Source organism: Chelon labrosus (assembly GCF_963514085.1).
Source record: "Chelon labrosus genome assembly, chromosome: 2".
Taxonomy (NCBI): Eukaryota; Metazoa; Chordata; class Actinopteri; order Mugiliformes; family Mugilidae; genus Chelon; species Chelon labrosus.
In genome coordinates, this window is record NC_140338.1 from 7534310 (window position 1) to 7550735 (window position 16426).

The 16426-nt window shown below is 44.2% G+C and overlaps 1 protein-coding gene across 1 annotated transcript; it reads left to right on the top strand.

Annotated features, from left to right (window-relative positions):
* Positions 1 to 8643: 8643 nt before the first annotated feature.
* Positions 8644 to 12275, top strand: LOC311495371 (somatostatin receptor 3; the record flags this gene model as incomplete). The annotated part of the gene is made up of 2 exons (XM_084554793.1): positions 8644 to 9414; positions 11064 to 12275. 2 exons carry the CDS (start codon positions 8644 to 8646, stop codon positions 11742 to 11744), a joined length of 1452 nt encoding a protein of 483 aa, XP_084410919.1. The 3' UTR covers positions 11745 to 12275.
* Between the last annotated feature and the right edge of the window lie 4151 nt (positions 12276 to 16426).

Here is a 16426-nt window from a genome sequence, read left to right on the forward strand (position 1 = left end):
CACTGTTTTCTACAATTTCCAGGTGTTCAATATCAGTGACACTTTGGCCAATGTATCTCTATCAATAAAGTGGTACATACAAAGGTTATTTTCTCAGCTTAAATATTCTGTGAATCCACCAGTAAAACGGGAACAAAGGGCCTGTACAGACCTTGTATTAAGACCCCCAGGATGCACTGAGATCACATTTGAGACATCCGATCTCTCACCACATTTGGAGGTGGCCTGGGTCACATGTGTCCGCATTAATTCGGTAGTCTTAACACAATGCGCCTTGATTTGCATCAAAGTGTTTTCTACGTATTCGTGTGGAAAAGGCTGACCTCCAAAGGACAAGCAGCTTTTTCATTTTTTTTTTAACCATTGCCTGTGTGTATCCAAACAATGCTAAAGAAAGGCAACTGGACTTGTAGAGGATCTTGAGGACGTTTCATCCAAGTAGCTTCTTCAGTTCCGGTGGAGAGTTGGGGTTTAAATACATCAGTGGATGTTACCCTATCAGAAACTCGCAAGACTGGTGTCCGTTAACGACCAGATACTCACCTGTCATTGGAGGAGACAGTTTGACCCTGTCCTCTTTCTCTAATCAGTGGTACTCTAATGACCCATTGTTAGACGGAGGCTCCAGTATCAAGGTGTGAATGGGGTTTCTTCAGCTTTTTGGATATACCGTGATCTGGATGACTGAAAACCTTTACAGATGGTGCACATGTGTCATCTTATCCCATCTTGCTGTGAGCAGAAACCGCTCATCGTTGCACCCTGCCCTCCGAGTAACATTTATTCTTCTCTTTCTCTCTTCGTAGACAACTACTGTACGTGTGACCAAGACAAAAGGTAGCTGTCTGTTAGGTTGGCCTTTACGAATGCCTCAAGGAGAAGGGAATTCATATTTTTTGGACACGATTGCCAGCTAAAATAGAGTCGACATCAGGGATTTGCATCGGGAATGCCTTGTCAATAAGCGTCCTCGTAGTGTATTGAAAGACAAATGTGTGTGTCTCGGTGTGTGTGTGTGTAGGGGTTTGGGGGTGGAGGCTGTTCTTTCAGCGCTCTCAGCTCACAGACAGAGCTCCGTGATGAACGCAACAGTTAACAAGTCCAATCTGTTTTACTCTCATTGAATTACGCAGCGCCGGAGAAGCATGGATAGCGGTGAGTGTTCCACTTTGTCTTTGTCACGTCTGCCGTATACAAAGGAGCTATTTTAATTCCAAACGCTCTGCTATTCATATGATAAGCTTGTTATGGTAAAACATGTATGTATCCTGTATAATTTGCTCGTAGCTTTCTGTTTTATTTTCTTTACCTCCGTGTAGTATGTCAGGCGATACCCCGGATTACTCGCTGCTCATCAACAGTTGAGCAAAAGATAAAAATAAATGAAATAATGAGAATGATGGAGGGAAAAAGGGAGAGGAGTAAAGACGGAACGGGAAGGTGGAAGATGAAAGAGGCTGTGATGAAAGAGACGCAAGACGATTTAATTGATTTGCCACTTGTAAAAAAAAAAAAATACCGGATCAGGCGGCTCATGAAGAAGCATTTGAGGCAACACATGCTGAAAAGTTTAGGAACCGCTGGAAAGGAAGAAGACACGGAGGGACGGGATATGGACAAAAAGTTAAGTGCAAATTGAGGAGACTGAGAAAGGAGACGAGGTATGAGAGGACACAAGAAGGAGATGCAGCAGTTGTAGCGCACCCTTAAGTGTGCACCTTTAAGTTGTGCTCCTTAAATTAACGGACTGCAGTGGAATAAAAACTAATTAACCTTGCCGTGTCCCGTCTACCTCTCAGTCTCGCTCATCATCTGTCTGGGGAAATAGAGGCGCTTTTTACTTAATTGGTCAAAATCCACTATAGAGGTTTTAAAGCTTTTTACTCCGTTCTGTTCATCTGACTAATTTGGCATGGATTTGTGCGGACTGCATGTGCGCTGCTCACTGCGTGGGAAGAGGAGGTAATTGTTGCTAATTCTGCGTGGAGCAGGACTGTGGCACTGCATGGCCACATGGAAGGGGGGCACAGCAGGTGCAGCAGAGTCTCTTTTTTTTTTTTTTTTCATTCGTTACCTCTGTCCCTGAATCAGTACTGCGTGACTCATTTGAATGTATGTATGTGAGCACACTTTACTCCCATGTTTATCTTTGTAGCCATGCATATATTTGGTCGCGGGGGGGGGGGGGAGGGGTAAGGAGGCAAACCACATTCAAAACTGTTCCGTGATTTGCCGTGTTTGCTCTCGTCTTGAGCGGCGTGACGCGCTTGCAGAGGTATTGATCAGGGCCCGGCCAATCTGTGAGCTCTTGTCAGTCGTTGTATTGAACATCGCGGAGGCACTAATGCGCCCGGGAGGCAGACTGCACCCAAACGTTGCGGATCCGTTAAAGGAACAGCAACAGGAAGTAGACTCCCTTGGGGGAAAGAGACTGATGGATATCCAATTAGCTGATGGTGTCTCTCTCTCTTACATTTGGATTTCCTTGTTCGCGAGTATCAATCATTGAAAAACAAATTCATGGTACTTTATCAGTCAAAGGTGCACAGACTCACGGCCTTCCCCCAAGGAATATCTCAATGTGTGTCTACGTCTACGAACGTATTTGCTGCAAACTGTTTGTTGTGCCGATTGCATTAATGTTTAAATGTTTATTAGTTAATCCAATGAGTACTTATTGATTTGGCTTGTCTGGTCAGTCATTGTCGAGTTGTCGAGATGACACTGTGTAATTTTTAGTAAAAGGTGTAAAACTAAGAGACTTACATATACATATCTATATACACCGATCAGCCACAACATTAAAACCACTGGCAGGAGGAGTGAATAACATTGACCATCTTGTGACAATTCAGTGTTCTGCTGGGAAACTTTTGGACATGACATTCATTGGTGTGGACGTTACTTAGACATGTAGCACCCACCTAGACCAGACCAGGCACCCCCACCCCACAGCAATGACACTCCTTGATGGCAGCAGCCATCCCCCAGAAGGATGGCTCAACCCAAAAAGACACGAAAAACAGCACAAGGTGTTGATCTGGCCTCCAAACTCACTAGATCCCAAATTGTAGAAGCATCTGTGGGATGATCCACTGAGGTCCATCAACCCATAGTCCCATGTCCATTCTCTGATGAGTCACAACTGTTTTGGAGGCACAAGGGAGACCTACACACTATTAGGAAGGTGGTCATAATGTTATGCCTGATCGGTGCATGTATATACAAACACACCCATACAGTGCTGCAGTGCTATATGTGTGGGGGTCTATGATTCTGAGCAGCATGAGCATCAGATGTGATGATCAGGTGTGTGTGTGTCACCTTGTCAGTGTGCGACACATGTAATGTGATTGGACAGTTCTCCATTAGCCTAATGCAAAGTCCCCCAGGCTTCGTGCTAATGGCAGCTCAGGGAAATAAACATAAAGTAGCATCGATGCCTCACCACCTCCCAGAGACACCCACCCCCTTACCCTTTTTTTTTTCCCTTAAATGCGCTGATAAAGAATATTGTAACTCTTACTCTATAAATAAAAGCAGAAAAAGTGAATCCTAAAATTAACATACTGAATGAAACAGCATTGAGTGGCCCTTTGAGCAATCAGCTGGAATCCATTCACACGGCTAAATATTTACCCGAGAGGCATTTGTTTTAATGGTTGACCTTGTGATCTCTCTGCCGCACCAGCCGGCCGCTGCATTGAGCTGTCGCTTGAGCAATTACGAGGTATTACACAGACATCAATAGAGCTGAGGAGGAAGCGTCTCTTTGACCCCAGCACCAACAGTGTAATCATAAAAAAAAGCCCTCTCACGCTCAGAGTCAACAGCGGCGTAAGTGTAACGGTGGCGACCGGCTTCAGACCAATCTGCTTTTGAAATTTATTCAAAAGCACGTCCGCCATCTGTTATGCACTCCGTTATTTGCGCGGGAGGTTGGCCACCGTCAGAAACGGGACGGGTCAAAGCTTAGCTGATGCAGAAGGGGCGAAATGAAAATGTGTGTTTTTCTGTGGAACCACATCTGCAGCAGAACGCACGGAAAGTGACGTTATAAAGGGCGGTCGACTGAAAATGGATTCATTCAGTATCACCCTGACACGTGCGGCGCCTGCGTCACACTTGATTTTGTTCTTTATTCTTCCCGCCGAGGGACAAGGTGAGGAGGTGCATTTACTGTCAGCCGCTGATTGACTCCACTTCGTTCACGTTGCAGGGCATTCATTCTGATTGCGCTCCAACACGTGAATTTGTAAAGCTATTCACGTCTGGCCAGTCTTAGAGAAGGCCTACGATGACGAAACAATACAAGCACCTCAAAAGGATCGCTGCTATCTCACTAGTCTTGCTAGCTCCCTCACACTCTGCAAGTAAATTTCTCTGGGACAAAAATCGGATCTGACCATGTTCCTTGTATTGGTGGCACCTCCACTGTCCTGTCCACTCGACAAAGTCAGCAAAGTTGTACAAATAAAATTAGCTTTTCCTTCATTTAACAACAAAGTTTACCGATTAAATTTATAGAGACGCCAAATTAAATTATTCCGGACTAACTTAGTAGCAGTTTTTTGCAAAATACGAAAAATAACCAATATACTATATGGGTCTAACAGCTACAATATGCTTTCAATACTCTTGTCATACTTGTCATTCAAGGCAGATTAGTTATACAGATCAAAAGTATTTTTTGTACCAGGCTACATGTCTGTTCCAACTGCCGAGTTGTGCTTTTTAACCTGGGCCTCTATGGGGATCACAGCTAGCCTGGAAATCTGACCAACTTCCACTCGCCTACAAATTATTTGCAGAAGAAAGTTGGTCTGGAACGCCTCCGCTGGGAACTGATTAGGCTCTGGCCAATCAAATAATTTGGGGAGGCTTTATGAAAGACCCCATTATGAAATCCAAATGGAGTGTTATCAGGCTCATATTGAGTTTGGCTACTCTACGCTAGCAAACGCTTCAAGTGGCCATTTGTGGAACTGCACTTGTTGACTTAATTTTTCCGCTGAGAAGGCTTCTCGTTTAAAAGCAATATACAAAAAGGCACGGTTTCATTCAGACTTGTCTCATTTTCTTTTCTTTTTTCACCCACACAAACGACACACATATCACACACGCGTCCACACGGACACAATTCTTATTGTCGCCTTTGTATCTGAATGTAAAGACCCCAGAGTCTTCGATAATCAGCATTCATTCCTGTTTATCTCTGTGATTTGCTCCACGCGGCGGCCATTTAAGCCTTGCCATAACCTTACATCCCCATGGCAACGTCTCCCGGGACGCTCGTCTTAGAGGTGGCCGCACAATGGCAGACAAAGGAAGTGCTGCATTTTGGGAAGAAAGATTGTCTGTCTGCTCTTATTGTGTTTGTCAGAGATTAGGACGGGAGGCTGTTCCAAGGTTGGAGTCAAAAGTGTGTGAGTGTGTGTGAGTGTGATTACATGAGTCTGCCGTCTCACAATATGTACGTGAGTTGTAGTCTCCATAGGGACACTTTTATGTGCTATTAGTTCAGACAAGGTGTGGCTGCAATCGCATATGATTTACATTTAATCTGTCTGTGTTTTCTTTATGCAGCAGTTGTTTCGTCTCTACTGCAGCTTTAAATTCAACAAATCATTTATTAATTGAGGTTTTTGCTAGCTAATTTCTTCATTCTTTAACTGTTGGTATGGACTCTAAAATCAAATCCGTACATAGTTTTTATACACTGATCTGCCACAACATTAAAACCACTTACAGGAGAAGTGAATAACATTGACCATCTTGTGACAATTCAGTGTTCTGCTGGGAAACTTTTGGACCTGGCATTCATTGGTGTGGATGATACTTAGACATGTAGCACCCACCTAGACCAGACCAGGCACCCCCACCACATAGCAATGACACTCCTTGATGGCAGCAGCCATCCCCAGCAGGATGCAGCCTGACACAGGCACAAAAACGGTTTAGGAACAACTCAAAAATCATAAAGAACAGCACAAGGTGTTGACCTGGCCTCCAAATTCACTAGATCCCAAACTGATCAAGTATCTGTGGGATGATCCACAGAGGCCCCTCCCCTCAAAGGGCCCCACTAACAATATTCTGTTGCCAGACACCACAGGAAACCCTTAGAAGGCCCATGTCGATTTTCTGAAGAGTCACAACTGTTTTGGAGGCATAAGGGAGACCTAGACAATATAAGGATCCAAAATCGCATCAACTATTTAGTCCATTGAGACTGCATAATATATATATTTTAAGAGTACGATTTAAGTGTGAATATGGGGTGTTGTGCGTTAGCTGATTTCTAACATAACATATCATTTATAACTCAAGACAATGCATTGATTTTTTAATTTGAATTAATTATTGTAAAGTTGTTTTAGTCTCTGGCCGTAGGAGTGAGTGTGAACGGTTGTCTGTCTCTCTGTGTTAGCCCTGCGATAGACTGGAGACCTGTCCAGGGTGTAGCCCGCCTCACGCCCGATGACAGCCGGGATAGGCTCCAGCCGCCCCAGAGGATTAGGATATTTTAATCTCATGTCTTTGTGCAACATGACCACCTGAATGTCATGAAAATCCATATTGTCAAAAAATAACACTTTGTTCTTGAAATGAAGCCGGGCAGCCAGCCAGATATCCCCCACCGCCTTCTCACATCACATCACACCCACTCCCACAGCCCAATAACCTCTACTTTTCATCAGCGTCCATGGGAACTTCCATTAAACTCATCATCTTCTTCACACCTGCTCCTCCAACACCAATGTCTGGATTCTGTCAGGGGTTATTTCTGTGAAAGGAGATAATTACCCCCTCCCCTTTAAATTTTTAACTTCACATTGGTGTCTTCACAAACCCCTAGATCATTCGGTCCACTGTGTCGTGTGCTTGTGCGTGTACAATCAAAACGGCTCTCTAAAATAATATTTGTGCATTTACCTGGACTCACATGCACCATCTCCTGGCATTTACCTTTGGTAATCGGGGCCTTGACCTCTGGTTGGCTTTTACATTCAGCCTAGAACAGCCTATAGGAAGAAGAAAAAGGAAAATCTCTTGCTGGAACACATGTTTGACTAGAGAAGACCAGAGACTCGAAGGTGGGCGTGTAGCTGCCCTTTAGATTGAGGGGTAGAGTCGATATGGAGTCACCCCGTTGGGAGTTAATTATGCGCCTGCAAAGATCTGCCAGGCCAATTATCCAATGCTCCATTTCTTTTTGTTCCATTTATATTTGTTGCATTATTGAAATGGAAAAAAAAAAACAGCAAACAGTGCTTTCCACAAAATTTCATGAGACCCCAGCGTTTCTGGTATATGAAATGTCTACACACAGAATACGAAGTATCTGTGGGATGATCCACTCGGGTCCCTCAACCCATAGGACCCAAAGGCCCCCCCACTAACTACATTCTGTTGCCAGACACCACAGGACACCCTCAGAAGGCCCATGTCCATTCTCTGATGAGTCACAACTGTTTTGGAGGCACAAGGGAGACCTGCACAAAATTAGGAAGGTGGTCATAATGTTATGCCTGATTGGTGTATGTTTTAATACTTTTCACACAAATCATCCACCTCTCCCTTTCCCCTCCTCTTTCCATCATCCTGGCGTCTGCATTAATGTATTTAACCGAAGGTTGTGGGCGACACGCCTCTGTTATTCTTTCTTCATAGGTCGGCGCATTTAATTCCCAACAGAGCACCAATTATTAGCCCTCACTGTGAGGGATGAGGGTGTGCCTGCGTGTGGCATGGCGGTTATTAGGAAGCCAGAATGGCTACATAAACAAGCGCTGCACTAATAGACCGAACTACGCCATGTTTCTGTCGCAGCGCAGGCTTGTTTTTGTTGTGACGGAAGGAGGTTCGTTACGTTGATTAGTCGTTTAGTATTCGTCGAGCCACTCGGCTGCGATCGGACCAAACTTTTGAAACTTTTGGCTGTTGATGATGAATCCACAAATGTGACTTAGTCTGTGTTTCTTTGTCTAAACATTTTTTATGCTTGCTTGCTTTCTGGTATCTATTTTTTTTTTAAATCTTACATATTTGTAATATCCTTTTTTATGTATAATGCTGTGAAATGTTTTCATTATGTCCTTTAAAGGCGTAGCTTGACATTGTATCGAATACTGACTGCCAAACTAAAACCAGGAACAATTAAATTCACCTTTGACTACCACTCAGCCTCTCTGTTGGTTGCTTAGTAACTCCAGGAAGGCACTGCTTCCATACAGGCTATTGGTGCAACTTATAAGCCCCCATCAAACCACCAAATGGCTTACAATTGTTTACAGAGTCACTAAATGACACAGAATGTGTATGTTAGAGAGCTTCAGCAGTTCCTGGAAGAACTAGTCGCTATTTTTATGCAACCAAGCTAATTTTTTTTGTTTCACACTAAGCTTAGCTCCAATTACCGGGCTCTTCGGCTCCTGACTATAGCTTAGCTACTCGTCAAGCTATTGCCAACACTGTGGAAAGATAAATGTCAAAGTATTCCTTTAAATCTTCCAACTTTACATTGCCTTTTCATATGAAAATGTGCAAAATAAACAAGGTTTGCTTTGCTTCGCAGGGTTGTTGACTTGTCACTGATGGGATCCCTCCAAGTTCCGTTGCGTCATAAGCCTTAACGCCTCCATGGAGCTCATCCAGGCCACCCAGGTTTCTTTGGTGCCTCAGGAAAGCCTAACATGGAGCAACACCTCTGCATCCACATACTCCCATTCCCTGCTCTGCTCCACTCCCTCCGAACCGCTCCTCAGCCTCAACCCGGCCCTCCTCTTTAACAGCACCTGTCAAAACGGCACCAAAAGCAAACCCGAATCCCTCCCTGGTTTGGCTGGAATCTTCATCCCTCTCATTTACGGGATAGTGTGTGTTGTTGGCCTGGTGGGGAACACTCTGGTCATTCACGTGATTGTGAACTACACCAAGAACGAGTCCGTCACGAACATCTACATACTCAATCTAGCCATTGCAGATGAGCTCTTCATGCTGGGTCTGCCCTTCTTGGCCGCGCAGAACGCTCTGCTATCATGGCCCTTCGGCTCGCTAATGTGCCGGGTGGTCATGACAGTAGACGCCATCAACCAGTTCACCAGCATCTTCTGTCTGACCGTGATGTCGGTGGACCGGTACCTGGCCGTGGTGCACCCCATCCGCTCCTCCTGGTGGCGGCGCCCCCGCGTGGCCAAGGCTATCAGTGCCACAGTTTGGGCTGGGTCCTTTGTGGTGGTGTTGCCGGTGGTGGTGTTTGCCGATGTGCTGAAGGACGACGGGAACTGCAGCATCGTGTGGCCCGAACCAGAAGAAGTGTGGAAGACATCTTTCATTGTGTACACATGCACTGTTGGCTTCTTTTGCCCCTTGCTGGTCATCTGCTTGTGCTACCTGCTGATTGTGATCAAGGTAGGAATGTACAGTGTCACAGATATGAATGGATGTACTGTTAATCCACATAAATTAATAATGTCACCATTTCTGAGCATATCACGGTGCAATAATTGCAGTATTAATCTTAAATTTACCCATAATCCGCAAGTAAACAGACTTCAGCTGCAAACTTAATTGCAAACAATATAATCTTTGTCTTCTTTCTGCTGTGATTGGTTTCCCACATCAGTGCACCTTGGGAGTTACAGTTAACTTACATGTATGCAAATTGGGCTCTACATCGATCAGCCACAACATTAAAACCACTGGCAGGAGGAGTGAATAACATTGACAATCTTGTGACAATTCACAGTTCTGCTGGGAAATGTTACTTAGACATGTAGCACCCACTTAGACTAGACCAGGCACCCCCACCCCATAGCCATGATACTCCGGTGATGGCAGGCACACACAAAAACGGTTTAGGGACAATTTAAAAAACATGAAGAACAGCACAAGCCTCTAAATTCACTAGATTCCAAACTATCCAAAAAAGGTTAAAAAAAAAAGGCAACTGAACTTGTAGAGTTTTTTGAGAAGACGTTTCACCACTCATCCGAGTAGCTTCTTCAGTTCTAGGGGACTGGTGGGAAGTCTGAGGTTTAAATAGGAACTCCTCCTGAAACTTGCTTGTTGCCTTTTTTGAAACTTTTCTGGATGTACCATGACCTGGATGACTGAGAACCTTCACAGATAGATCCCAAACTGATCAAGTATCTGTGGGATGATCCACAGAGGCCCCTCCCCTCTACCTGTAGCACCCAAAGGCCCCCACTAACAACATTCTGTTGCCAGACACCACAGAAGGTCCATATCCATCCTTTGATGAGTCGCAACTGTTTCGGAGGCACAAGGGAGACCACAATATTAGGAAGATGGTCATAATGTTATGCCTGATCGGTGTATACTGTTACTTCTGTTTTTGTTTTTACATTAAAGCAATTATCACTGCTGTCGGTCTCTACTGCGTCACGATTAGTGCTGATCCTGTTGACCTGGCATGAATGATGTCACGCTGTCTTTGGAAAAAAATAAATAAATGGACTTTTAGTTTTAGAGCCAGCTTTGACAAAATCAGTTCCTCTAACTCTGAAACTCTAATGCACTACGTAATTTCTATGCCTAGCTAGTTTTGTGGGAAGAAAAGGTCTGTTGTTTTCTCTGAAATCCTTTAAAATTATGTTGCAGGGCAGAGAAGCGTTCCTATGTAATTAACCTGTTCTGTGTTCGTATCACTAAATGTGGTGGAGGGCGCTTGTACCAAAGCAATGTTTGCACAGAAATAATGGAGAAGCACACTGTGCCATGCCTAATGTGTTATTCTGAGAAAAGAAGTGTTGCTCTGCAGTTGTCTGTACTCTGTTGTCTGTAAAGACCCAGTTCACCCAAATGACATAAACGCAAATTTGGTTCCCGTAACTAGTAGTATCTTAAGATGCAGATAATGGAGTTACAGGTTTTGAGGGTTGGGATTGGAACAAAACGGTACATTCCACACTGGGCTGACAGTAGAACCTTTCAGGGATATCTAAAAAATATCAGAAGCGATGTCAAGAAGTATTTTATTCAGTTTTTCTACATTTGGGTGATATATTATGCAGATGTTCTTCTGTTTTCTCTCAAAGGTGCGAAGTGTTGGAAAACGGGCGCAGGCCACATCCTCTAGACGCAGGAAGTCAGAGCGCAAAGTCACCAGGATGGTGGTAGTTGTCGTGGCGGTGTTCGTCTTCTGCTGGCTACCGTTTTACGCCCTCAACATCCTCAACCTGCTCGTGGTCCTGCCTGGAGACTTCAGGGGGCTCTACTTTTTTGTGGTCGTGCTTTCTTACGCCAACAGCTGCGCCAACCCCATACTGTACGGATTTCTGTCCGACAACTTTAAGAGGGGCTTCCGGAAGGCCCTGTGCCGCACCTCCCGCCGGGTGAACAACAACGACAGGGCCGGCACGGAGGTGCAGCGGCCCACAGAAGAATGGGGCGGCATCATGCTCCAACCACATGTTAATGACAGAGGGGCTAAGGTGCGCAGCAAAGAAAGCGGTCAAAGTGAAGAAGAGGAGGAAGTCAATGGAACAGACGGGGCCATGCAGATGAAAGAAATGTGCAAAATGTCACAAAACGGAAACCAAAATGGAGTAAAAGACGGCTCAAGGACTCAGGTTGCGCAGAGGGGTAAACCTGAGCTAGGCCCGGGATTTGATCCCGCTGAGGGAGTGTCCTCTGTGGGCAGAAGAAGTGGAAACAGCAGGTCACAACCTGAAGAAATCCTGGATAAAAACTCTGTGCTGGATATCAGCTATCTGTAACATACGTTGGCATGTTCTCAGTGGATTTTGATACCTGTGATTTATGTGGCGTTGAGTATTTTACAGTGTAAAGTCATTAAAGGTGATTGAGGTATCAGTTTTGCCAATTTCACCGCAAAGTGTTTTTGCCATGGTGTGGATGTAAAAATACTTCAACTTCGGCAAAAGTAGGACTACATGTACCGTGTTGGATTGAAACCTAAGGAAACCCAAAAGGCAGGACTAAGCAAACTACATATCTAAGGGTGCTTTCAACCCTATACCTAGTTACGACTCAGGGAGTAATTCATACATTGTGTTACAAGGTTGCATTTAGCCTTGGTTCAGTTCCTGTTCATTATGTTAATTGAGACAAAGCAATCGAGACAAAGTTCAGGCACTCCCTCACACGGTTGCAAATGGTTTTGTGATTGGTCACAATTTTGCAGAAAATTGGATTTCAGGAAATCTGGAAATAATTGAACCAAAAATGGAGTGCTGGCTTATTCTCTGGTTAATGTACCAGCCTTCTGTATGTGAACAACCTTTTTAGTTTGATTTAGCCTCCAGGCTATGCGTAGAAAATAGCTTTTTTTAATTTATACAGTGCTGCTTAAAAGTTTTGCACAGTTCAGAATTTCCTACACTTCCGTAAAAAAACGACTCAAAACATTGGCGTCCTGAAACCCAATCGAACAATTGAAACAAACACATGATACTCAAGTATTTGTTTATTTAGGATAATAAGCCAATATTACAAGTCTGTGAGCTGCAAAAGGAAGTGCACCTCTAGGATTGCAAGTGTTACTGAAGCGTTTCTGTACTGGGGAATGAGCTAAAATCTTTCCAAGCTGCTGTGGGGACTGGTCACCTGTTACCGAAAACATTGAGAGTGAAAACAAGGGTTCACATACTTCTGCTTACTAATTTTTCCCTAATTTACAGATATGTGCAAGTATTTTCTGTTTCTTTGTCTACTTTTAAGACTTCCACTAATGTTTTGAGTCACTGCATTGCTCGGGGCAGCTGATGCAAGCGAGCCAAGACCGCCCTCTCGTATCTCAACTCAGCTAATTTGTTCCATGACAGAGTGCGATTGTTGCGTTCACACCAACCCGAACGGACCGACCTGGTGGGGAAATGCTCCCAGGTCAGAACAAGGTGTGAAAGCACTCTAAAACGCAAGCAAAAGCACCATGTTTTGGGAAAATGTCTGCAAATATAATGAAGTACAGTGTGTGCGTATTGTTGCAAAAAGATATTTTGCTAGCTACAGCCTCTTCACACTGACAGTACACCCAGCTTTATACACAAGGAGGTCATCAAGGGGTGAGGACTTGAATCATTTTAACATAAATTGCTGGCATTTAAGCGAAGACTGACACTTTGTGAATTAGGAATATCTTGTACTAAAATGGCTAATGCAGTGTATGACTCATATCCCAGTGGGAGGTAACACAAATGATGACCCACTGTGAAATGAAAAATGTGTCGATTTTTATCGCTTTGGCTTTTAAGCACAGCCCACAAAGGCAATTAGTGCTGTTTTTCAAAAACACGGCTCGCATCTCAGCTTTTGTGCAACAGCACAGGTACACGCCTGAGACCACATACATGGAGGAGAACGTGAACACACTGTCACTTGTTCATCATACTTTTTCAAAGTAACAGAGTGATTTCTTTTTCTCCTGTAAGGTCAGCTGACAACTTGCTTCAGCTCATCAGTGGTTGGCAATGTACAATAATACAGCTCCTATGTAGTACTAGTGACCTTTTGAGTAGATATACTGAAGTTTTAAGACTGTGATTGGAATGCTTGTTGAGACTGAACCGGATTTAGGGAACTGTGTTTGTTTTAATCCGCCTTTTTCCCCTAATGTCAAAATCTGATATTTTTCAAGTACATCGATCTGCCACAACATTAAAACCAGTGACGGAAGTGAATATCATTGACCATCTTGTGACAGTTCAATGTTCTGCTGGGAAACTTTTGGACCTGGCAATCGTTTATGTGGATGTTACTTAGACATGCAGCACCCACCTAGACCAGACCAGATACCCCCACCCCATAGCAATGACACTCCTTTATGGCAGCAGCCATCCCCAGCAGGATGCAGCCTGACACAGGCACACACACAAAAACGCTTTAGGAACAACTCAGTAAACATGAAGAACAACACAAGGTGTCGAACTGGCCTCCAAAGTCACTAGATCCCAAACTGATCAAGTATCTGTGGGATGATCCACAGAGGCCCCTCCCCTCAAAACCCCCCCCCCCAACAACATCCTGTTGTCAGACACCGCAGGACACCCTCAGAAGGCCCATGTCCATTCTCTGATGAGTCACAACTGTTTTGGAGGCACAAGGGAGACCTACTCAATATTAGGAAGGTGGTCATAATGTTATGCCTGATCGAAAGTTTTTTTTTTTTTTTTTTAAAGCATAAGAAATTTTCACGCTCATATGAAGGTATTATGCATTTTTTGATATATTTTCATTGATGATCCTCTCCTTTAATACGGTATGTTGATACACAATGTAAAGAAACGGTTAGGTGGTTGAAATAGTCTGGTATGTTTTGTAGCGTTCTGTGATGTCCATATTTTATGTCTTATTTAATCAAAGCTTATAGACCTAGGTTAAACTCTCACGTGGTCGGTTGTATTACAGGACGAACTTCCCACGTAATTGTTTTTTTCTCAGTATTAAGATGTTGTATTATCAGCCGTGTTGTCGGAGCTATGCTAGAGCCAAATGTCATGTAGTCGCAGTTTGCTAAATAAATGTTACGGTTGATATTAGCAAGTCAATAAAATTATAATAAAACTTGACGTTTTCTGCGGTCACGTCACTCCTACACAACATACGTAGTATGTAATATGCACATGATATGTTATGTGTGTAACCGCTGTCATTGTCGTGTTGTGTTTACCAAGAAACACCTAAAACCAATGGAAAACTGTCCTTTACTTTATTTCACCATGCAATCTCCACTTAAAGGGATAGTTCACCCTAGAATGATATTTCGCTCATTATCTACTCACCCTCATGTTGACTAAGGGCTGGAAGAAGTTTCAGAGTCCTCCGTCCCTTCTCTGAGTTACAGGGGGTCTTGGTGTAGCAGTGCATTTCAATGCAACGGTTGTAAAGGGACACCAGAGCTCTTCGTAAAAAAACACACACAAAAAAACATCCAAATACCTCCATGATGCTCGTATGTAATGTCCGTCTTGTGCTGAAGCCCCAAATTGCGTAATTGTCCCGAAAAAAATTAAATAAGTCCACATTCCAAGCATGTTTGTAGCATTAGCTCCGAGTGTTGTTGTCCCGGCTCTTCCGCTGCCAGCGCGCATGCGCAAGGTTCGCACTGAGACTCGCTTCCTTGTTTACCCCGGCGAATTGAGCCAGCCGGCGAAGGACCAGAACCGCCGTGCAACGAGAGAAGAAGAAGAAGAAGAAATTAAAAAAAATTAAAATTAAAATTGCACGAAAAAGTGTTGTCCCGGTGCAAGGCAGGCTATTACGGGCTGCTTCTAGTCCTTCGCCGGGGTAAACAAGGAAGCGAGTCTCAGTGCGAACCTTGCGCATGCGCGCTGGCAGCGGAAGAGCCGGGACAACAACACTCGGAGCTAATGCTACAAACATGCTTGGAATGTGGACTTATTTAATTTTTTTCGGGACAATTACGCAATTTGGGGCTTCAGCACAAGACGGACATTACATACGAGCATCATGGAGGTATTTGGATGTTTTTTTGTGTGTGTTTTTTTACGAAGAGCTCTGGTGTCCCTTTACAACCGTTGCATTGAAATGCACTGCTACACCAAGACCCCTTGTAACTCAGAGAAGGGACGGAGGACTCTGAAACTTCTTCCAGCCCTTAGTCAACATGAGGTTGAGTAGATAATGAGCGAAATATCATTCTAGGGTGAACTATCCCTTTAACAAAAAAAAGAAGAAGAAAGAAATGTAACTCAAGTCTGTTTGCTTTTAACACATCATTGGTTGACTTTGAAAATATCAGAGCAGTGTTTATGGAATTAGAACGCTGCCATAAATCGTGCGCGCGCAATGAGACTCGCGCGAGCGCAAATCAAACATCCGCGCGCGCAATGAGACTCGCGCGAGCGCAAATCAAACATCCGCGCGCGCATTTTTGCCCCCCGAGCGCTTTTCCAAGCACTCGCGAGCTATTTTGTAGCTCGCGCGCGCGCAGAGTCCGCTCGCGAAACTCTCCTCTCCTCGCGCGGAAAACTGTCCCCTGCTCGCGCGCGAGTTATTTCTTTTAGTGGGCGTTTTTGTCAGTGAGGGGGACGGGCCTGGGGGCATGCCAATCACCATTGTATCCCCGAATATAATTGGTTGAGCGTATTGGCCAGTTAAACAGCAGGGTACGGCAACACTAATAGGACAAACGGGACAAACCACACTTATTCACACTCCAGAACAGAAGGTGGCGGTAATGCACCAAAAAGCTGGTTGCCGAACCGCCATTCAGGTAACGTCAAAGACAGTACCCTGCAAACATTTCATCAACCTTGACGGTAGGTCTAAGGGGCGACCTCTAGCGTGAAACGAGTTTAAAATAGGTCTAGGTCGCGCTTCGACCACAAACCAACTTGATGAAAAAAATAAATGTAGGTCTAGGTTGCACCTCGACCACAAACCAACTAGAAGAAAAAATTAAATTATACAACCAATC